Source organism: Lactuca saligna, chromosome 8 (genome assembly GCF_052625555.1).
Source record: "Lactuca saligna cultivar CGN05327 chromosome 8, ASM5262555v1, whole genome shotgun sequence".
NCBI classification, from domain to species: domain Eukaryota; kingdom Viridiplantae; phylum Streptophyta; class Magnoliopsida; order Asterales; family Asteraceae; genus Lactuca; species Lactuca saligna.
In genome coordinates, this window is record NC_136424.1 from 138,794,678 (window position 1) to 138,817,774 (window position 23,097).

General features: G+C 36.4%; 2 protein-coding genes across 2 annotated transcripts; one reads left to right on the forward strand and one right to left on the reverse strand.

Moving 5' to 3' along the window:
- The first annotated feature begins 340 nt into the window (after window positions 1–340).
- LOC145010136 (uncharacterized) lies at window positions 341–835 on the forward strand. The gene has a single exon (XM_078968716.1). The coding sequence runs from the start codon at window positions 341–343 to the stop codon at window positions 833–835; it is 495 nt and encodes a 164-aa protein (XP_078824842.1).
- An 8,702-nt stretch (window positions 836–9,537) lies between these two features.
- Window positions 9,538–11,842, reverse strand: LOC145011524 (heat shock cognate 70 kDa protein-like). Its single transcript, XM_078970255.1, has 2 exons — window positions 11,405–11,842; window positions 9,538–11,308 (listed from the first exon to the last, which is right to left on the reverse strand). The coding sequence occupies exons 1-2, from the start codon at window positions 11,619–11,621 to the stop codon at window positions 9,693–9,695; spliced, it is 1,833 nt and encodes a 610-aa protein (XP_078826381.1). The 5' UTR covers window positions 11,622–11,842; the 3' UTR covers window positions 9,538–9,692.
- Window positions 11,843–23,097: the final 11,255 nt, after the last annotated feature.

The window sequence follows — 23,097 nt, forward strand, 5'->3', positions numbered from 1 at the left end:
GTATGGGAAATGGGTTTTGTTGGAATCCTAAGTCGAGTAGGACTTGGAGACCAACCTAGTTTTTAGGAGATCATAAACAAGTTGGTTTCTAGTTTCCTAATTGTAATCTAATTACAAGTCGGTAGTTAGGATTACATATACATTATTGTTTTAGGTCGAGCTATGATCATTGGAAAAACATTGTAAACACCATGAGTTTTGAGTGATATTCTCACAATAATCAAAGAGTTATTTTGATTAATATAATTGTGTTTACATATTATGATCTTTAATTGGTATCAGAGCTTAATTTAAGAAGATGTGAGATTGATTTTGTTACCTGTTGACAAGCTAGGTCAACATGTCGGATGGTGAAGATGGTGCACAACCCCCTCTGGTGAGAGTGAAGGAGATTGGGTCAACCACTGTAACGTGTCCTATGTTGAACCCAATGAATTACACAGTCTGGTCGCTAAGGATGAAGGTAGTTCTCAAAATCCATAAGGCCTGGATTGTAATAGATCCTGGAACAGAAGAGAATGAAGAGAAAGATTACCTTGCAATAGGATTGTTGTATCAGGCAATCCCAGAGGATCTAATCATGCAAATCGGAGATGTGGAATCTGCCAAGGGACTCTGGGAAGCGATTAAGGCAAGATATGTAGGTGATGATTGTGTGAGAGAGGCTCTATTGCAAAACATTAATGTAGAATTTGATCGATTGAAGATGGAGGAGTCTGAAAAAATTGATAGCTATGTTGGAAAGCTATCTGGAATCGCGTCCAAATCAGCAGCCCTTGGAGAAACCATTGATGAATCAAAGTTGGTAAAGAAGTTCCTCAAAACTCTGCCGTGATCGAAGTTCATCCAGATCGTTGCCTCCTTTGAGCAGGTCTTGGACTTGAAGAGGGTGGGGTTTGAAGATGTCGTCGGAAGGCTCATACGAGGAAAGAGTAAGGGAAGAGGATGCCGATGGGAGGGATCAATCGAAAGTGTTATTTGTAAAATCGACCGGAGATGGAGATGGGTCGTCGTCTGGTGGTGCAGGCGCATCGAGGTTACACAGTGGAGCGAAAGGAAAGTTGAAAGGGGCAGGTGGATCCGGTGGATATAATCAAAACAATGGATCCGGATTTGGGTTAGTTGGATCGAGTGGGCCAAAAGAAGTCGTAGCCCACAAGGAAATAAATACAATAACTCATCACAAGCCCAATGTGGGGAGCCCAATTCTAATTCTAATTGCAAAAATTGTAATTGTTGTTGTGACAAAAATTGGAAAAATAGGGAAAAAGACTGATTTAAGGTGATTTGTTTTCGGTGTGACAAACTGGGTCACTGTGCGTCTGAATATCCGGAACGACTCCAAAAATTACGAGAAGGTGATTATTCTGAACGTGACAACAACGAGAAATCTGTGTTCTAAAACCGGATCGGAGTTGAAGAATTCTCTAGAAGGACTTAGAGATTCGAGGGTGATTGTTGGAATCCTAAGTCAAGTAGGACTTGGAGACCAACCTAGTTTTTAGGAAATCATAAACAAGTCGGTTTCTAGTTTCCTAATTGTAATCTACTTACAAGTCCGTAGTTATGATTATATATACATTGTTTTAGGTCGAGCTATGATCATTGGAAAACATTGTAACCACCATGAGTTTTGAGTGATATTCTCACAATAATCAAAGAGTTATTTTTATTAATATAACTGTGTTTACATATTCTGATCTTTAGGTTTCACTAAATGGTAATGTTCAATTGTGATATGGAGAAATGGAATTGAGTGGATTTGGAGGATTGTGTCCCAAATTCTATGCTTTCTGCAGTCACGAAATTTAAAATTAAGCATCGTTTGTCCGGACAACACTTTAGTATAATGGCATTGGGGAAGGAATGGAATGGTTGATTCCAACTGAATTAAAAGAATTTTTTGCTTCATGGAATGGAAAATATGTGTCTCCACATGCACTAAATCCTATTGGGGGTTCCTTGTTCTCGTTTTCTTTCATAATACATGTGTTAAAACATACACAAAGTACTTTTGAAATTCATACAATATTTAAACAATCTGATAATTAGTATTATGAACTAATCACAAATTATTTAGAATTCACAAACAAATTAGTGGATATATTAGAAATAATATTTATTAAATATATAATAATCTAATAAAAAATAATGCAATAAGAAAGAAGTTAAAAAAGAATTAATTAAAATAATTGAATAGAATGAATAGAATGAAAAAGAAAATTTACATAATTCAACAAGTCACTCAACTTTCAAAAATTACACTTTTTGCTCATATTTTAGATTTTATTATAATTTGGTCCAAAATATACACTTTTGGTCCATATTTTGAATTTTATTATGAATTTGGTCCAAAATTTACCCTTTTGGCCTACATTTCAGAATTTTGTTATAAATTCATCCTAACTTTAGTTTTTTTTACGACTTTTTTTTTCTCAAAATTTTGTTTTAATGTTTTTCTTTATATAATCATATTTATACACAAAAAACATATTTTCACATAAAAAATCTTATATTCTTTATATAAAAACTTTTTTGTAAAAATGTTTTTTTATACGAAATACTTATTTATAAAAATATTTATTAATTAAGTGCATAAATATATACAAATTCGTTTCTTTAAAAAAATTATAAAACACGTTTTTTACAAAAAAAAATTGTATACAAACACCAATTTTATTATAAATACATTTGTATACAAACACATATTTCAAAGTAAACGCATATATATATATATATATATATATATATATATATATATATATATATATATATATATATATATATATATATATATATATATATATATATAACCCAAAAATGATGATCAGGTTTGGAATATGGTTTTGACTTATAGGATCTTTGCGCCGATAAGTCGGCCTTCGTATTAGGGTGATCATATGAGCTTGGTGGGTTGCTCCTTTTTTGGATCTCCTTGTCTTCTTCAAACCTTATGAATCTTAGTGCTTTGCTTCAGACCTCATCCATTCTCTTACACAGGGTCATTACAAGGTCTTCATAGAAAGGAGAGTCCTTCGTTAAGCCCATTTAAAGGCTTCAACTACAGCTGCCATATGAATGTTGGGGGTACTTAGAGTTTCCCTGCCAAACCTATTCACAAAAGTCCAAAAGGATTCGTTAGGATCCTGAACCCCTCGATAAAGATCACTAGTGATCTTTTCGAATGTCCTGCTACAAGAAAATTGATTGTTAAACAAATTAACTAAGTGAGCAAACGATGTAATAGAATAAGGAGGAACGTTGAGAAGCCATTTTAAGGTTGATTATGTGAGGGTCGAACCAAAATCCATGCATAAGCAAGCTTCCTTCAAGTGTATGGGAATGGGGATGATCTCCATTTTCTCCCTGTATTGTGTCACATGCTTTTCAGGATTTGTGATATTGTCATATGGCTTCATGTTGGGAGTTTAGAAGCACTTTGGGACCTCGATGTCAGTGATTTCAGGAGCGAATGTCGAGATCATGTGGCTTGTTGGGGAGACTTTCGATATAGGTTGGAATACTCCAAGTACACTTGAGATCATTTGTCATAGCTGTTGAAGTTCTTTGGCCATGGATGGGCTCATTCTACATAAACATCCATAAAGTTAGTAGTAAATATATTATTATCAACGAAGTTACCAAGATCCTTATTATTGGGAATAACAAAGGTTTCCTTGGGATCCTAATTCGTATGGGCTTGCTCTCTTGGAGTTGCGCCCCAAGCGAGAATAGAGGCCAGTATTGAGGATCCTATCTTGCAGTGATTAGTTGTGGATCCCGTGTTATCAAAGTTTAGGATCTCGGGCTGCAAGGTTGAGGGTGCTGCTTCTTGAGGCTTCTGGATCTCTGCCCTTATTCTCTCCACTACCTTGAGTATTGTCCTATTATTTTTCCTACTGTTGAGTGACTTGTCGTTCCGGTATTTTCATCATAGCGAGGATTTATTATTGGAAATTAGCACAGGAAGATCCTTAAATCCTTGGGTAGCGACCAGAGAAGTTTTTTCATTAGTAGCTCAAAGGCATTCGTAGGAGCTCCCTTTGGGGGTGGTGGAAGGTTTTTATAGGAGATGGGAGGAATGGAGGAAGATGATAAGGTCGATTGGGTAGACATGATTCTCTGAAAGGTTTTGAACACCACAGCTCTACGGTGTACGCTAAATTATTTTGGTCAAAATTTGATCAAGTATAATTTCACTAAATTGTATGAGAGGCTATGATGCTCGTAGTAAATCAAGTGTGAAATAATGATCAAAGTGGCGCAAGTGAGTTACAAGGAAAGCCCTTGATCCTTGTTAGGATCTCCAACATAAAACCTTGGGAGATGATAATAATCACCTTCCTTGATGTTTTTATTGATATAAAAAATCGATTTACAAGTATAAGTATTGTAGATGAGCTAAATGTGTCTGTGGTGTATTAGTTACATGTGTTATTTATAGTCTAATGCTAATAATAAGAAGTCTGATAATTCTAGGATCCTTCAGTATCAGCATATGAACATTATTTGGCTTGGTATTCCGGGTCTTTTTCCTGGTTGAGATGACTCTTCATTGAGAATGAGTCTTGTGTTTACTCGTTCTGCACATATGAGAAAAATAAATAAAATATAGTCGTCACAAGTGTTATAAATATAAGTGATAATAGTCAAGATCCTGGGATATGTTTAACGATCCTGAGTCTTCAGAAGTATTCGAGGATCTTGAATATGATTCTGAGGATCCTGCCCCAAACAATTATTATTATTATTATTATTATTATTATTATTATTAAAACCAAGTTTCATTAAAAAATCAGATTGATCGTTCATGATAAAGTAGACATGTTAGCAGTTGATCTTGATTGTGGAAACCTACATGGATCTGACACATGTCCTTAAAGTTTTTCACAATAAATTAATGATGAGTTTTGATACAAAATATAAGTTTGTTTTTCACAAAAACTGCAACGTAAGACTTTAAAAAATAACATGTTTATTTTTTGTTCATAACAAAACTAAACCATCAAGGATCCATTTATAAAGGTAAAAATGAAATTAAAACAACCAAATATTTTTTAGGATGATAAACTTTGAAGCCTTTGAACCCACTTGGTTTTGGGGTGTTGATGAAGATTGAAAAACTCAAAGATTATGATTTCTTTATATGTATCCACCATCAAGAGTAAAGCATATGGAATGCTAGTTCCTTCTTGTATTCTTGAGTGTCTTAAGCCATTAAGTGCTTAACTCAAATAAGCACTAAAGGAGACAACTCAAGAAGGCTTCTAATCTTGCAATAATCTTCGAAAGACAACAAGAAGAGGAAGAGTAAGGTAGTTTTGGCCATGAGAAGAAATAGATAGATTCACTAGCAAAACTAGCTCCAAACTCACGCAATACACCTCTTTAAGTACCCATCAAAAAGCAAAAGCAACCTCATATTATAATCTAAAGTAATACCTTACTTTAGAGGCATGAGGGAAAAGGGTGGGAGGTTGACAAACAACCTCCCACACAATCATCATACTTTCAGCCATTCCACTTGAAATACGATGGATTCTTAAATTTTTATAAACTCCCAGTTTATGAAATCTAAACTATGTTTAGGAAAAGGACAAAAGAATCCAACTAATCCAAAAGGTTGTGCATGAATTATTAAATCATATCATATGAAATAATAACTAGTTATACTCTCTTTCCTAAAACCATAATTATCCCCTACTTAAAATACAAGAATTGATATTATTTATTAATAATCATATTAATAATAAATATACAAAATGTGCCAACTTGATAAACGTGTGACCTTATATGATCATATATTTATAGCAATATCACTACATGATGATTCTTGGGCATATAGATTCAACAATCTCCCATTTGCACAAGATTCATTATAGAGTCAAATAGATAGTAGCTGACGTCTAGCAATGAGCTACTGCCCCTAACAACATATGAAGGGTTTCATCTCATCAACAACCAATTCTAGGAGCTCTAAGCTACAATTGTTACTAAAGGTGTGTTATCAACTATTCCTTTGTCTTAGAAATCATGTCGAACATGAGATATGGATCGCCATCAATCTCATTTAGTGTTCAACTTTTAGCAAGGCCTTAGATGTCTACCTCTCAATGAATAAGAGGGAAAATCCAATCTTGACTACATACGCCCATCAATGTAGTTCATGTCATACCCAACCATGGCCCTTATGACTGTCTTTTATGGAACAACGTTGAACCATGACAAAGCACAACAATTCCTATACTTCAAGTCCCAACTATGTACCTCAAGTCTAAGAATACAGAGATACAACCTTGATCAAAACATCAATCTTGACTATAATCCATAAAGTGATTTTGATGCAAGGTCAAGTCCAATACTTATTCTCCTAATTAAGTACCTATGGAGTTGGTAGCAATTGTTGCTATTTTCATCTCTATGAAAATCAACCAATCCACTCATATTAGTCTTACCTCATAGATGCTCCCACAACTATGAACGACTATGGACATTTAGAATAACCTAGTTATTCAAGGATTAAACATGCTAATATAGAACACAACAATTATTCAATGAAAGACTCATATCCAACAAATAAGTCTTGAACCTAACAAAGAAGTATCTCCAATTGAAAGTGGCAAAATCACCACCACAAATTCTTAGATTTCCACCACCACTTCAATAAAGGAAATATACTCAAGAACTAACTTCAAAGTAGTATGGAGGCTGTCAATTAGGGTCTAATCCCATATTTAGGATTAGGGGTTACTTAAATACATCATAACTTTCATTATTGGCCCTCAAAGTATCACAAAATGACTCTTAGACCCATATACACGATCTAGGTTCATTTTATTACACTTTGGCCCTCCAAAGATAAATTTAAACAAATGAAAATTTTACTTTTACGATAAGAATTAACGGAACACTAACACTGATGATAAATATAAATTCGGGTTGTTAAACAATCTTAATCCAACCTGTTGAGCATTTTCTGGACCTTTGTAAGTCTTTTAGGCTCAATTTTGTGGTTGTTCTTTCTAAACCTTGAGTTCTAGGTTTGCTTTGCTCTACTTTGATGAGTTTTAATGAAAGGTTAGAATAAATTTTGCACATTTATTGTTTTTCAAGGTCCCTAAAGTGTTATTCGTTTTGGATCCGGTTCCTACTCTCCATTTGATGCCATGTTTGGAGTTAGGACCTCATTTCACCATTTTTTTTACCTAGAATGGTGTGAGCTTTGGATGAGTTATGCATGCCATAAAGTTTAGATTTTTATAGACTATAAGAGTGTATTAAAGCCTTCTAGAAAGTTTGAGGCTTGGACTTAACAGATTAAGATCTTAATGAAGAAATTATTATGCCAGACGAACCGTGATGCGGTCAAGGGTTAACTACGGCACGGTGGACGAGAGGTCCTAGTCGTGACTTGGCCATGATGCGGTTGACCGTTGACCGTTGAATTTTTACCAAGTTGACTATTGGTTATAGTTGGAAATTTTAGGAAGTAGATTGAGGTGTGACCTTTGTTCGTTATAGGTGATTCGTGTAGCAAATTCTATATGTGGAAGAGTCATGATTTCCACCTATTGATTCATGTGAGTCTTTTCGCTATACTAAGTAGATCACAAGGTATCATTTTATGTTTGAGTATCTTTGTGACTTGCATGGAAGACTATGGTTGGATCATAGCAAGAAACACTGTAGTTCGACTGTAGCAACATAAATGATTAATATAAGACTATGTGTGGATTATAACATTGAAAAGGGTTGAGCCCACTTGATTGAAACAGAATTGTTAAGTTAGGCCTGTTATTGTATGATATGTGTTATTTTGGGAAACTTACTAAGATTTGTACTTACTATTTAAAGTAAATGTTACAAGTGCTTCTTTGTTATTAAGATTTATGCACTTGACTTTATATGAGTTTGATTTTATGTTGTAAACATTAATTGGTTATATTTTGAGAATGAATTGATATTGTTTCTTTGTTCTAAAAATGAAAAATTCGTCTTGAAATTTGGGACGTTTCATTTAATTTAATTGGGAGATTCCTTAGTGGAAGAACCCGAACACATAGATGGGAGTATGGTTGTAGGTATATGTTTTGTCTTGATTTTTCTGTTATTCCACTTTGCGTTCCGTATTCCATTGCTATCAACTTTTAAATATTCTCTATATGCTCCATGCAAAACTAGAAACACAAAAGCTTGTCATAATATATATATATATATATATATATATATATATATATATATATATATATATATATATATATATATATATATATATATATATATATATATATATACATGCATGCAAAAGGCATTTGACCTAGCAATATCAAGGTGTGTTGTAAATGTGTCCCAACCCAAGAGGTTGATGGTTTAAGTTTCATTGTTCATAAAACTTAGATTTAGGAGTAGGATTAGAGAGGATGTGTGTCGTTCTAAAAAATATAGATGCATGGAATATGACTTATTTACGTTGCCATAGAAATATTGACCTAGAGCGACGACTTATGTGGTCGAAATTGGTGACGTCAGTTCCCATGGAGAACACATATGACTAAAAAAAACTTTCAATCGGAAATATAATTACTCACAATGCTTTAAAACATTTTGATACAGAGCATTCCAATGGGTAGCTTTACTTAATAAGTTTTTTCAATAGGTTTACTTATATGTCGTTACAATATCTATTTATAAAGTAAATAAATAATATACTTTAAAAATATGAAAAAAAACCTATCCATTGATCTTATAAATTTACAAGTAATAATTTGAAATAAAAAAAGATCTTATAATAGTTTTTTGGCTTTCAGTAGCTAATTTGACTGCCTTTTAAAAAAAACTACTACTGGGAATGCTCTTGTATATTATAACATTGACACATGACTATATAAGGATCAAATGCAGTGTTTATAAATCTCATGAATTCAGTTCTTGAATACACTGTGTTTTCGTATCATGCAACCTTTTATATATGATTGGCACATTGTACCAATACCATGATGGTTAGGTTGTTCTGTGGATGAATGGTAATCCTGTTAGTTGATTCGGAATAGTTCTAATTACCATCTCCTCAAGTTTGTATCACAAGTGCATATATTCACTTGAGTAGTAGTTTGTCATTACTAGTTAACACAATTTAGGACATTTTTTGTAACAAGTAATACACTACAACAAAACCATATTGGGGTCTTAGTCCCTAACAAGCACCTTACCATCCAGTTTAAATTGTAGGCATCTTAATATGGACTTTTAAAGTATGCCACAGCAAAGTTTAGCAACCACTTTAAAAGCTTTATATGAGCATTTTGTTTTCAAATCTTTGTTTGAGAGCAACCAGATTAATTCCTTTGGGTTTTAACTAAAATGCAACAAGTTTAAAAACATCTGCTCCAGTACATAACAGAATTCTTATCCCAAAATTCAGCACATCCAAGTATAGGGACAGTTTTTTTTAACCCCGTTAAGTCCTGTAATGGTAAAGTGGCTGAACAGATAACGATCCAAAGTCCTGTATACATAAGTTCGGTTTCTTTTCTAGACTAAATAAAAATATATGACCATTCTACCCTTGCATTACGAAAAAGCAAATAAAGTCAAAAGAAAACAAACATAAATAGTTGTCTAGATTAAACCCTAAACACATGAAGTCTATTTAAGTAAAAAAGAAACAGCCACCAAGTCTTGTATTTTATTAGTTAGAAGATTGCAAGACGGGATATGAACTCTAGGATCTCCTTCTTCCGCTCAATCTCATCAACAGATGCAACATTGCCAGTAGAGAGCCATTCCTCTGTATCATCGATTGCATTTTGCACATTCTTCAAGTCCTTTGGGGGAATATCATTTCTCTTAATCTTATTCTTTAAGTCATATATGTAATCCTCCAAGGCATTGCATGCTTCAGCTTTCCTCTTGAACTCTTGGTCCTCAAGCTTGAACTTCTCAGCAGCTTTCACCATTTTCTTAATCTGTCGCTTCGACAATCTTCCACTAAGATTGGTAACAGTAAGGCTTTTGGTCTTACCAGTGGATACTACCTTAGATGTAACTGTAAGGATACCATTAACATCTATTTCAAAACAATCCTCTAATACTGCAACTCCTTTAGGAGCAGGTGGAATTCCTGAAATTTCAAATGATCCCAACAAGAAGTTATCAGTAGATCGAGTTCGTTCACCTTGGTACACCATGATATCCGTAGAAGATTGGTTGTCTGAGGTTGTAACAAAATTCATGGTCTTCTTGGTAGGTATAGGAGTGTTCCTTGGTATCACAACATGCATTCTTTCCCCTATTACCTCTTTACCAAGTGACAAGGGAGTCACATCCAATAGCACCAATTCCTTTATCATCTTCGTAGTCTGACCACATAATTTTGCAGCCATAACTGCCGCCCCATAAGCTACAGCTTCATCAGGGTTGATGCTCTTGCATAGCTCCTTCCCATCAAAAAACTCATGTAACATACGTTGGATCTTTTGTATCCTAGTTGATCCACCAACAAGAATCACCTCATCTACACTTCCTTTCTTCATATTCGCATCAGCTAAACATGACTCAAGTTGCTTGATACACTTTGTAAAGAAACTCATATTAAGCTCCTCAAATTTCGCACGAGTAATCTTCATAGAAAAGTCAATACCATCCAGCAACACTTCTAGTTCGACTGAAGTTTGAGTATCATATGAAAGAATTCTCTTTGCTTTTTCACAGGCAACTTTTAACCTTCCTAACGCTCTTTCGTTTCCGGTTAAATCCTTGTTCCATTTCTTCTTAAAATCATCAACACAATAATTTACCATTCGGTTGTCAAAATCCTCACCTCCCAAATGAGTGTCACCAGCAACAGCCTTCACCTCAAACTTACCCTCTCCATCAATGGTGAGAAGAGAGACATCGAAGGTGCCACCACCAAGATCAAAGATAAGCACATTCTTCTTTCCATTGAATCTATTGTCTACACCATAAGCAATTGCAGCTGCTGTTGGCTCATTGATCATGCGTACCACATTTAATCCAGCAATAGTAGCAGCATCCTTTGTTGCTTGACGCTGACAATCATTGAAATAAGCAGGGACAGTGATTACAGCATTTTTCACAGTGCCACCAATATACGCCTCTGCAATCTCTTTCATCTTGGCTAGAACCATTGACGAAATTTCCTCCGTAGAAAATTGTTGTTCGTGACCTTTGTGAGTAACAACAACTTTTGGCATGTCGCTAGGCCCTTGTATGACCCTAAATGGCATTAGCTTTATGTCTTCCTTCACCATGACTTCACTAAACCTCCTGCCGATCAACCTCTTCGCATCTAGAATTCCATAACTTAACCATATCAGCCATGCAATAAAAGCGTGTGAAAAACATATAATTAGTATTAAATGATATAGAGAAAGTTGGAACCCACTGAATACAGTGTTAGCAGGGTTCCTTGCAATTTGATTCTTGGCACCATCGCCAATGAGACGTTCGACATCTGTGAAGGCAACACATGATGGGGTCGTTCGGTTTCCTTGATCATTCGTAATGATCTCAATTCGATCATGTTTCCATACAGCAACGCATGAGTAGGTCGTGCCCAAATCGATGCCTATTGCTGGTTCTCCGCCTTCCCAACTCTCCATAAACTACTGTATAGGTTCAAACAGAAACAACCAACAAGACAGTGACTTTAAGATGAACGCTCACGAAACAATGCAACGAGTTTATGATGTCTGCACTCCTCACGATTTACTGAATATGTAGCATTTCGTGAAAGGTAATTACTCTGAGTTTCGGAGATTAGAAAGAGAGGAATACATGTTAGTCTTTTGCTTTTGCTGAAAGTTGATGAGAGTGGGTGCCAGGTTGTAAACAAGTGACACTCATTTATAAAAAAATAAAAATAAAAAATGTTATTGGTAGACTAGAATAAAGTTATGTGCAATGAGTGTTAAAGTGATTGACAAGATGAATATCACCGTATGAAAATTGGATATTAAAGATATACTTTTTGATTTGAAGGTAACTTCAGTGTTAAGATTTCATTGAGATTTTTTTGTGTGTTTTAAAAGAATTTGATAAAATATGAGGGAGATTTATGTAATTGGTCCTGAAAATATCACGTTAAGTTCTTCAAATTCTTTTTTATTCCTTACAAAATTAAGTTAGTATATTAAAGGAAGGATGAATGTTATATATTTCAAGAGTTGATCAATTGTCGATGAACAAGGTTGAAGCAACACCCGTTGATCAAAGATACATTGATACAAATATCTCGGACTATATTTTTTTTTACGTTTTTGGTCCCTAATTTTTTTATTTTATTCGGACAATCTATTGTAATTTTTTTGGTTGTGTCTTTAGTCCCTAACCAACTTCAAATGACTATATTATCTTGACTAATATTTTTTTTTTGTTTTTTATTGTCTTCTAAATGTTTATAAATTATTAAAATAATAGGGTACCACAAACCCATCTCAAAATCCACCCTGAACGTTGACCCATCTCTTCCCTCCCCCGCCATCTTTGTCTTCTCGAACGACTTTGAGACCTTGTTTGCCAGGATCCATAAATAAATAAGATGTCTTGTTTTTATGTATTTTTCTTGGCAAGAAACATAAACTCACCATCCTCTTTTTTATCTCATAATAAATATCACAAAAAAAAAAACAATAATTACATAAATAAAATCCCTCAAATCAAATCTTGAGGCAGAGAATCAATTTCCACGAAAAATGTTAGGTTATAAATTGTGGTTTATACTTTGCTTTTCATAAGCCTTTAGAGTTTTCAATCTAGGGCCGAAATCCCCTTGAGTTCCTTGTAATTGGACCGAAATCGTGTGTGATTTTGGTTAGGCTTTGTATTGTTTTGTTTAGGTTTTGGGCTTGAGCTTAGTTATTAGGCCTAGGTATATATATATAGGGTTATTTAGGCTTGAAAATGAGTAAGAAAGAAGGGTGGGACGTTCTAAGGGCTACCATATTGCCTAGAACACGTTTCGGAGAGAATTAAGAGAGAACCATGTGTAACAGTGAATCTTGTGTACCCGACTATTGAATGATAATAGTGTGTATTGAAGATTGACTATTTGTGTTCTTATTTCATCTTACATCTTGCATCATTCACTTGATAAGGGATTCCGCACCATCAACTGAATCTCATTGATACATCATAGAAATTTGGGGACTTACAAGTGGTATCAGAGCTTGGATCGGTATCAATTGGGTCATTGCAAACAGTTTTTCTTGGAGTTTCTAAGTGTTTTTGATTTATATTTTATGACTTTTTGGTCATTGTTCTTCATGTTCTTCATATTTTTTGAGTTTAGATCGAGTTTAGCATTAAAAAGTTGAAAATCTCGTGTTTTTGGCAAGTTTTGAGCATTTTAGGTCAAGATTTGTGAGATATAGGCGGTTACCTTCGCATCCGGTCAAACCCTAGGCGGCCAGCAGCGAGATCTTCGGTCTCGGTTACTGTTCCTATGAAATCCCGGACGCATCTGCGAAGGTTCTCGGTCAGGAAGTTCACGGTCTCGCACGTTTGCACTTCGCGTTTCCGGTCAGCAACCTCGTGTTTACGGTCCAGCTATTCTCGGTTCAGCCTCACACGTTCTCGAACGCGGCCTTGAAGGTTCTCGGTCTCGCTTCATTTTCAGCCAGCAGCGATTTCAAAAATTTTGCGTGTAGCAAGGATCGAACCCAGGTCCTTTGCCTCCTTAACTAACACCCTTTCGAACTCATCTAGCATGGGAAATGTTTAATGTCTTCCCGATTTAGTTCATATAGTCTCGCAAACTTCGACCTTACTTTCGGAATTTGACAATTTTAGCCCAAAATTAAAATTTTCAAATTTTAAAGTTTCATTTTCAACCCAAAATTTTGGCTTTTAGTTTTTGACTTTCTAAATTGACTTTTGACCTCAAAATTTGACTTTGACTTTCAAGTTTGACATTTGACTTTAAACTTTGACTTTCTCGTTTAACCTTTAAATTTTCACTTTTAGCTTTTCGGTTTGACTTTTCAAGTTTGACTTTTAATATTGACTTTTAAGGTTGACTTTTGATGTTTATAGTCAAAGGACATTTTTGATAAACAATGAGTTCCACAAACATCCCGATCAATGAAGTTTCATGCTCTCAATCTTGTGAAGCTACGATTAAATTTATTCGTGAACAAATTGATTTGCTAAAAAGGGAAAATTAAGACCTTAAATACGAAGGTTATACACTTAGGAAAGGTCAAAAACCCTTAAAAACACCACTAGAGGCCAAAACTAAGGATTTTATAAAACTTCAAGAGGAATATAGCAATAAATGTGAAAACTATAACTATGTTAAGAGACAACTTCTCGAATTAACTACCGAACTTAATGCATTAAAAGCTAAACATAAAGATGTTGAATTCAACTTTAAGAAATTCAATGTATCAAGTGAGGTAGTTGCTTCTATGATAGAAAAACAACTAAAATTTAAAGATAATTAAAATAAGGGTCCGGGGTATAATAGTGTTCCACCTCCGTTTAATAACAATTATAACCCACCCCTTGAGACCAACGAGGAAGAAATGCCTGCTCAGTATGGCCAAACTCCTACATCAGCTTCAATCAAGACTAAACAATCAGGGCCAACTGAGGGTGTTGAGATGAAAGATACTAATGATTCTACTTCCTGTGCAGGTAGAGTAGTGGAAGATGAGGATAAGGAGAACAGAACTACTTCTAATTTTGTTGATGCTGTTGATTGTCAAACAAATAACTCCTTGAACTCTGAATCCGTTGCTTCTAATTCAGTCACCTCTAACAAACTTGTTGTTGGTAAATACATGCCACCAAAGCAAATGAAACAAAGTGTCTGCTGCAAATGTGCTTGTGGGAATAATCAGACACAAGGCAAGGGCACGCCACCAAAGGTAGGAAGAAAGAACTCTTACGTGAAAAAGCAGACTTGCTTCCACTGTGGAACACCTGGACACATTGCCAGAAATTGTCCCAATCGTGCGTACGTTCCCTATTACGCATAAGGATGGCGGAATGCGCAAAGATATGCCTTTCCAAAAGAAACCCTTCGAGGCCACGTTCAAACAACGGTGACTAGAATGCACAGAAGGCAAAGAATCCAACTCCAAAGGCCAAGAATCCAACATCCAAGGACATGAAGGGAATGTCGGCCAAGAAGAAAAGCTCAAGAGATGCTCCAGTGAAACCAAGACCGGTTAGGTCAAAGTCATCTCAGCAGCCGACTTCAAGTCCAAAAGCAAGTGATAAGGCACCCAACCAGTCGAATAATAAATGGGTTAAACCCAACTATAGATGGGTTCCGAAGGTTCACACTCCCAAATCTTCTAATGATTCTAATATTTCTTCATATTATGTTTGTGATAAGCAAGATATGTCATGGGAGAGAGTACCTTGTAAAAATGACAAAGGTCGATCCAGTTTCAAAATGGACTAGGTTCCAGAGACCAACTGACCCTGCTCTGTGCTGGAGCAGCTATGAAGGCATATAATCAGGTGTTGGTTTGTTGATCGTGACTGTTCTAGGCGCATGATAGGGTACATCTCTCAACTGTACAACATTCAGAACTTTGTTTAAGAGTATGTGTCCTTTATGGGAAGGGAAGAAAGGAAAGGATCACACATGGGGTTTTGTGCTTAACGATGTGAAGAATTTTCGAATATGTTCTGAGATTATGTGTGTTTTTCTCATACCTTCTGGATGTAAATTCAATTGATGACTTACGGTTTGAGTTTTCTTCTCGATACTCCTGAGTTTTTCTTACAATGATTCATTCTAAGGATAATCTTTTATTTTCTTATAGTCTTTTGTTAGTAGGTATTTTTTGGGAAGTGATATGAAGTATAATGCTAAAGGGCAATTTAGGATGCATGTAATGATGTACATCCGAATTGTCTAGACTCTGTGTTCAGTGTGCTGGTAGGCACAAAGGATTCAAAAGGACTAGACATTGATTGACAAATCAAAGGACTTGATAATATGAACTTAGATAGTTTCATTTGGACTGACAATACGACACTCGGGTAGATTGAGCAGTGAGATAAACATGGGAACCTGCAAGATACACGTAGTTAATTATTTAGGACTTTGGCACAACCTTTCCCTGATGTATTGACTTATGTCCTTAATTCTGGTACTGATAGGGCAACTGAGGGGTTCTGATAAAGTAGGTATGTAGGAAATTATTTTCTTGCTTTCTATATGTCAGTCATATGTTGCTTCCTCTGCGTGATTGGAATATATCCAACTTGGAATGCAACATAAGAAACTCCATCTCTATGCATATCCTTATCTATGAAATTCTTTCTATATGTTAGTCATATGTTGTTCCCTCCGTGTGATTGGAAGATCTGACCTGGGACACAGCATATGCACCCTACTATCTCTCTAACCCTCTATCTATGTTAGTCATATGTTGTTCCTTCTGCGTGATTGGAATACATTCGGTCTGGGATACAACATATGCACTTCTATATGTGACTTCTTTCAATGATTGAATACTCACCTAAAGTAAGGAGTTCTTTAGAAGTTCTTGATTACCGAGGTATGTCGGGAAGTGGGAAACACGTTCTAGTACATCTAAAATTGAACAATTTAATAGGTTGTCTGTAGATCTCGCTGCTGAATTTAAGTGGACAACAATATATTTGGTCGTCGTCAGCTAAATGGTCTATTTAGGAATAAGATGCAATGACTTGTCACTTATAATTTGTCTAATTTGTCAATATCCTTTATGTTTAAGTGGACCACAATATCAGTGATTGACCAGATCTAGACATGCAGGCGTGTGCTGATAAACGATATTGAATTGCTTGACAACTTTGATCCCCAAATATTTTTGTTTTTGTTAAATTTGTTCACAGTTTTCCTCAATGCATAATTTAGGGGAGAATAAAAAAATTTAAAAATCAGAAAATTAAAAATCCAAAAATAGTGTTGTTTCTGTTTTATTTTTCCAGAAAATATGAAAAATCCAAAAATATTGTGTGCTAAGTTTGTTTTTAGTTTCAAATTTTTGTTCGTCTTGAAAAGCGAATCAAGAAACTCCAAGGAAGAAGAGAATCATGGAGACTGTATCGATACTTTCTGAGCCAAAGCTTCATCTGTGATTGTTGAAGAATTCTCATTCGAAGGAAAAAGAAGTGAAGATCATCTTTCAACACTACATTTTTCAAACCCAGAAGCAAGGTGAAGCTGTAATTGAAGCTATGTGACAAGTTACATTGAATCCTCCTCAATCAATTTGCTGCTATCTATGAACCTGCTGAAGTGATCCAGAAGAATTGGTCTCTATTATTTTCTCTAAAGATTCTCAAAGCTGAAAGTGCTGATTTTTAAGAATCTTTACAAGAAGCCTCATAGTCCAATGTGCTTTCAAAGTCAGATGTTAAAGCAAGTCCAACTACTAAAGATGAAGTTATTCATGAAGATTCATAAGTTCATCTTGAAGTTGTGAAGAATTTAAAGATAAAAGCTGAAGCTAAGAACAAAGCGAAGATTAAAAAGAAAAAGAAAGCTACAATCCCAGGGGGAGTTTGTTAGGTCATAAGAAAAGAAAGATATAAATCAAGGGGGGGATTATTAGGTCATAAATTGTGGTTTATACTTTTCTTTTCATACGCCTTTAGAGTTTTCAATGTAGGGCTGAAATCCCCTTGAGTTCCTTGTAATTGGACGGAAATCGTGTGTGATTTTGGTTAGGCGTTGTATTGTTTTGTTTAGGTTTTGGACTTGGGATTAGTTATTAGGCCAAGGTATATTTAGGGTTATTTAGGCTTGAAAATAAGTAAGAAAGAAGGGCGGGACGTTCTACGTGAAAGGTTTTGAGCATTCTAACACTCCTCAGGTGTACATGCAACCCTAGAAACCTTGGATCTATCTTTTACTAAGATACATGCAAATTTGATTTTCCAAGGTTCTTAACCTAACTACCATGGCATGAGGAACTTTGAAACATAAAAGCTAGTAGAAGAACATACCTTTCTTGTTGCTTGGATTCCTTCAGAACCTTGTGAGCCTAGCACCTCAAATGTGATGCCTCAAATGTTTCACACAACACCACAACTCTTCGAATAACTTTAAGAGAAGTACACTATCACTCAAAATCGGCTAGCCCTCTTGTTCTACACATAGTAGTGCTGATTTTGCTAGCCATGGGGTCTTTTTATAGTTGTGTCACAAGTAGGGTTACACCTATAAACCCTAATTGACATGACTTTTCATATTCCATGATCCATGGGTTTATAACCTCCATGGACTATCCATGGAGCACCTTATGGGTTTTATCCCAATTCATTAAACTATGGATCATTAGCCCACTATGAAAGAATGGATGATTTGCACAATCAACCGCATATATTTAATTAGTCACCTTTTGATCACCAAATTAATTCTAAATTAATTATTGATCAAAACTAAATAAATAATATTATTAATATATTAGAACTTATAATATATTAATAAACCATAAGTATCCTGTCTCTCATTTAGTCTATCTAAGTGTTGCAATGCCATGCAACCCAAAATGGACCATGCTAACCAGGTCAAGTACATTCCAGAAATGGTTATGAACTTAGACACCTAATCCAACAGTCTCCCACTTGGATAAGTCTAATAACTATAACTGAAAGAATGACTTCAGGAACCGATTAGCAATCATTGCTCTTTCAAGGTCTCGCAGAACTGAGATGATGATGATACGCCATTTAAGATAAGTGATCATATAATCCTCTGTTCTAGATATCAGCCGGACAAATACATGGAACAATGTCTGTAACATCCAAAATTTACAACCAATTTTAAACTTTTCAAAAACAAACCATTTTCATAATTCATTACAAAAAGGTTTTCAAATTCATTTAATATCAGAATATTTCCCAGAACCACATCATAAGTACATAAAACATGAGGAGCGGTACGATCACGCCTTCGCCTTGCCACGATCTCCTGAAGTACCTGAAATAATACACTGAAAACTGTAAGCCCAAAAGCTTAGTGAGTTACCCCCAAAATACCAACCAAAAATACCATACACATAACATATCATATCATAAACAGAACAGTCGTGCACTTCGGGTCTACTGTGTGATTGGTCTGCCGCGTTGGGCCTTCAACCCACATGGTCCACTCTCTGAGTTTACAATATGAATAGTCTGCCCGCACTGGGCCTTCAATCGGCCTAGTCCGCTCTCCGATCCTCGATACGTCTGGTCTGCCCTCGTGTGGCGTACAGCCTATCTGGACCACTCGCTAGGCCTTTAGAATATCCGGTTCGCCCTAGGTATGTTGGCCTACATCACAAAGCAGGACTCGCCTCAACCCAACCCCAGTCAACCAACCATGTGCATATAAACATATAATCATATAGCAATTCATCACTAATCAACCGATCTAGCAGATCACATACATAGCAAACTCTAACCAGGATACCGACCTAACCGGTCACTAACATAGCATCATCATATATACCAGGATTCCGACCTTAACCAGGTCTCTAACATATACCATCCTAACTACCAGGATGCAAACATATAGCAAAGCAACAACATAACAACTACCCGTATTTACATCCGATAAATGGCCGACCTTGGTGCCTTTGACCCTGTCGATATAGTAAGGATAACTCACCTCGCAACTGTTGACTGAAGAGATAAGATCACGCTGCTCATACCTCCGACACGAACTCCACCACTGATCAATACCAAATGACTGAACTCAATAAATACCAATAATTACCAAAATACCCTTGGAAGTCAATTGATCAACTCTTGGTCAAAGTCAAAGTCCTCAGTCAAAGCCAACATTCCTGACTGACTCTACTCGCCGAGTCAACCCGCTGACTCGTCGAGTCCTTATGCTCTGAAAACTTCCCATGATGTGACTCAACTTGCCAAGTCACCCCAAGACTCGTCGAGTCCAAAAACTCTGAATCATTTCACGCTCAACTCACCGAGTCATCCCTCAACTCATCGATTCACTGATCAACCAGAAGAGGTTAGGACCCCACGACCAGACTCGAACGAGTCCAAGACAATCTTCAATAGACTCCCCGAGTTGTTCTTCCAACTCGTCAAGTCCATGCCCACCTTCATCCAATTCGCCGAGTTCACCTATGGAACTCGCCGAGTCTCTTCAGTTCTCATTCCATACAAAGGATTTTCAAGCCATGAAGGGACTCAAATCTATAGATCCACTCTTCTACAGCCTAGCCCTCACATAAAGTTGCAAACTTTACATGAAACCAAGGAGATGTAAGCTCAAAACACTCTAGGGCTAAGGCTAAGGATAATGGGCTTCACCAATAATTCTTAAACAGGAACTTTATGAAATATAGGACCATCACAAGCTTAGATCTGAAGTAGAATCCTCATATCCAAGCTTCTATCTCGAATTAGATCTCATACCAATCACCATACATGAATCCATGAAGAAATAGCTTAAGGAAATGGTTCCTTACCCCTAAAATGAGCCCAACCAACTGTAGATTTCTGATCTCCCCAAGCTTCTTGATACAAGCCTCCAAACCTTCAAACTTCAATACCAAAGATCCTCCTCCAAGCTCTAATTCACTCACAATTGGGTTTCCTCGCGAATTAGGGTATTCTGGATCTCAAATGGGCAGCAAAGAGGCTAAGGGGAAAACATAAGGTTCCTTATATAGGGTGCAAACCCTGAAAATAGGGTTTCTCATTCCAGCACCAACTCACCGAGTTGGTCACTAAGAACGTGACCAAAATCATCGAGGAGCCCAGATATCGCTTCTAATCCAAGAAGGAACAAATAAACTTCAACTCATATGCATGTTCTACTACTTTTTAATCATACACAAAGGCACGTTTTATAACATCGAGTTACCAATGCGTTTTCGTACAATTAATGTATAACCAACTCATAGTCAACAACTCATATCTCTAGGTTTGAAGACTTATATGATATTACCATCTCACGATCACTTGAGATAAATTCCATGAAGTGATACAAGTGAGCGTGGGTTGAATCCAATACTCAGAACTTATGAGCACTCATGAGTGTTGTAGCAACTCTTGCTATGTCCAACACCTTAGACATCTACAAGCCAACTTCATGACAGTCGTGATTCATATCTACTTCCAACATATGACCAACTATGGAAAATTTGAATAATATGATATAACATAACATAATTATTCTGGAAGTCAAAACATGCAAAATGAAATGATAGTAAATGATTGATAGAAGATAGAAACACTTTACTTATAAATAAACAACAACTTTTATTTATCATCAAATGTCAATTACACTTTACAAATTTCAAAGGCTATCTAATTTCTAAAACAAATATCATCCTTTAGCCCTATGCGCCTCACATGCTGAAGATGATTAACCCTACCCAGTCCCTTCGTGAGGGGATCTGCTAGGTTCTCATCCGATGATACCCACTTTGCCACTAGGAGTCCTTCTTCTATTCGATGTCTGATGAAATGGTATTTTATGTCGATATGTCTAGATCTTCCGTGATCCCTTGGTTCCTTGGCTAAGGCAACTGCACTTTAACTATCACAAAAAATCTCAATAAGCTCCTTTATAGCTGGTACAACTTCAAGGTCTCCAATGAAGTTCTTTATCCATATAGCCTCCTTTTCTGCCTTGCTTGCCGCTATATACTCTGATTCGCAAGTTGAATCAACCACTATCTCCTACTTGGAACTTTTCCAAGTAATTGCTCCTTCGTTTAAGGTAAAGACCCAGCCTAACTGAGACCGGAAATTATCCCTATCAGTCTAAGAAGCTAGCATCACTATACCCTACTACTCTCAAGTGATCACTCCCACCGAGGGTAAGGACCTAGTCCTTAGTCCTCCGCAGGAACTTGATAATGTTCTTTACCGCAGTCCAGTGAGCCTTGCCAGGGTTCCCCTGATATCCGCTGACCATGCTCAAGGCAAAGGCCACATAAGGGCGAGTACAATTCATAGCATACATGATCGAGCCTGCAGCGGATGCGTACGGTACTCGACTCATCTCAGCTATCTCAGCCTTTATACTCGGGCTCTGATTCTTACTCAATCCGGCGTTACTCTGGATTGGTAATTCTCCTTTCTTGGAATTCTGCATGTTGAACCTATTCATCACCTTATCCAAGTAGGTACTCTGAGTAAGTCAAATTAGTCTCTTACTCCTGTCTCTCAAAATCCTTATTCCTAGGATATTGGCAGCTTCACCAAGGTCCTTCATAGTGAAACACTTCCCAAGCCAGGACTTCACTTCCTGCAGAGTTGGGATGTCATTTCCTATGAGTAGTATGTCATCCACATACAATACCAAAAAGCTAACTATACTCCCACTAGTCTTGACATATAAACAAGATTTCGATCCTCGAAAACCCAAACTCTTTGACTTTCTCATCGAAACAAAGATTCCATCTGCGAGGTGCTTGTTTCAATCCATAGATGGATTTCTCAAGCTTACACACTCTATTAGGGTACTCTGTGCTGAAAAAACCCTCTAGCTGACTCAGGTAAACATCCTCAGCTAACTTTCCTTTAAAGAAAGAGATTTTGACATCCATTTGCCATATTTCATAGTCATGAAATGCAGCAATGGCTAGCATAACCCTTATAGACTTAATCTTTACTACTAGTGAAAAGGTCTCATCATAATCAACTCCCGAAGTTTGAGAAAATCCCTTTGCAACCAGTTGCATCTTATAAGTGTGCACATTACCATCCATGTCGGTCTTCTTCTTGAAGATCCATTTGCACCCGACTGTCTTGCGACCTGGTACATTGTCAACCAAGTTCCAAACTTGATTGTCATACATGGACTGTTTCCATTTAGCAGCCTCAGGGCCTGCGATGGCTTCCGTGTAGCTATTAGGTTCATCCAGACTTACCGGTGTGCTATCACTAATAAGTGTATCACCTTCCATAGTAATATGGAAACCATAAGAATGCTCAGGTGCATTCCTAACTCTCGTGGAATGCCTAAGAGGTGCAGACTCGTCTGTCGGATCAACATGAGTTTCCTCCTCAAAGTTGATTGCTAGGGTTTGAGGTTCCTTCACCACTTGACTCTTGAATTTCTTCAAGTTCAATTGGCCTCCTACTGTTTCCTTGGCTTATGAA

What these genes read in the sequence shown, in the direction of transcription:
- LOC145010136 (XM_078968716.1), top strand. Translation starts at nt 341, where the DNA reads ATGTCGGATGGTGAAGATGGTGCACAACCCCCTCTGGTGAGAGTGAAG.
- LOC145011524 (XM_078970255.1), bottom strand. Translation starts at nt 11,621, where the DNA reads ATGGAGAGTTGGGAAGGCGGAGAACCAGCAATAGGCATCGATTTGGGC. An exon ending in CCCTGCTAACACTGTATTCA is followed by an intron (nt 11,309 to 11,404) that starts GTGGGTTCCAAC and finishes ATGGAATTCTAG; the next exon opens with ATGCGAAGAGGTTGATCGGC.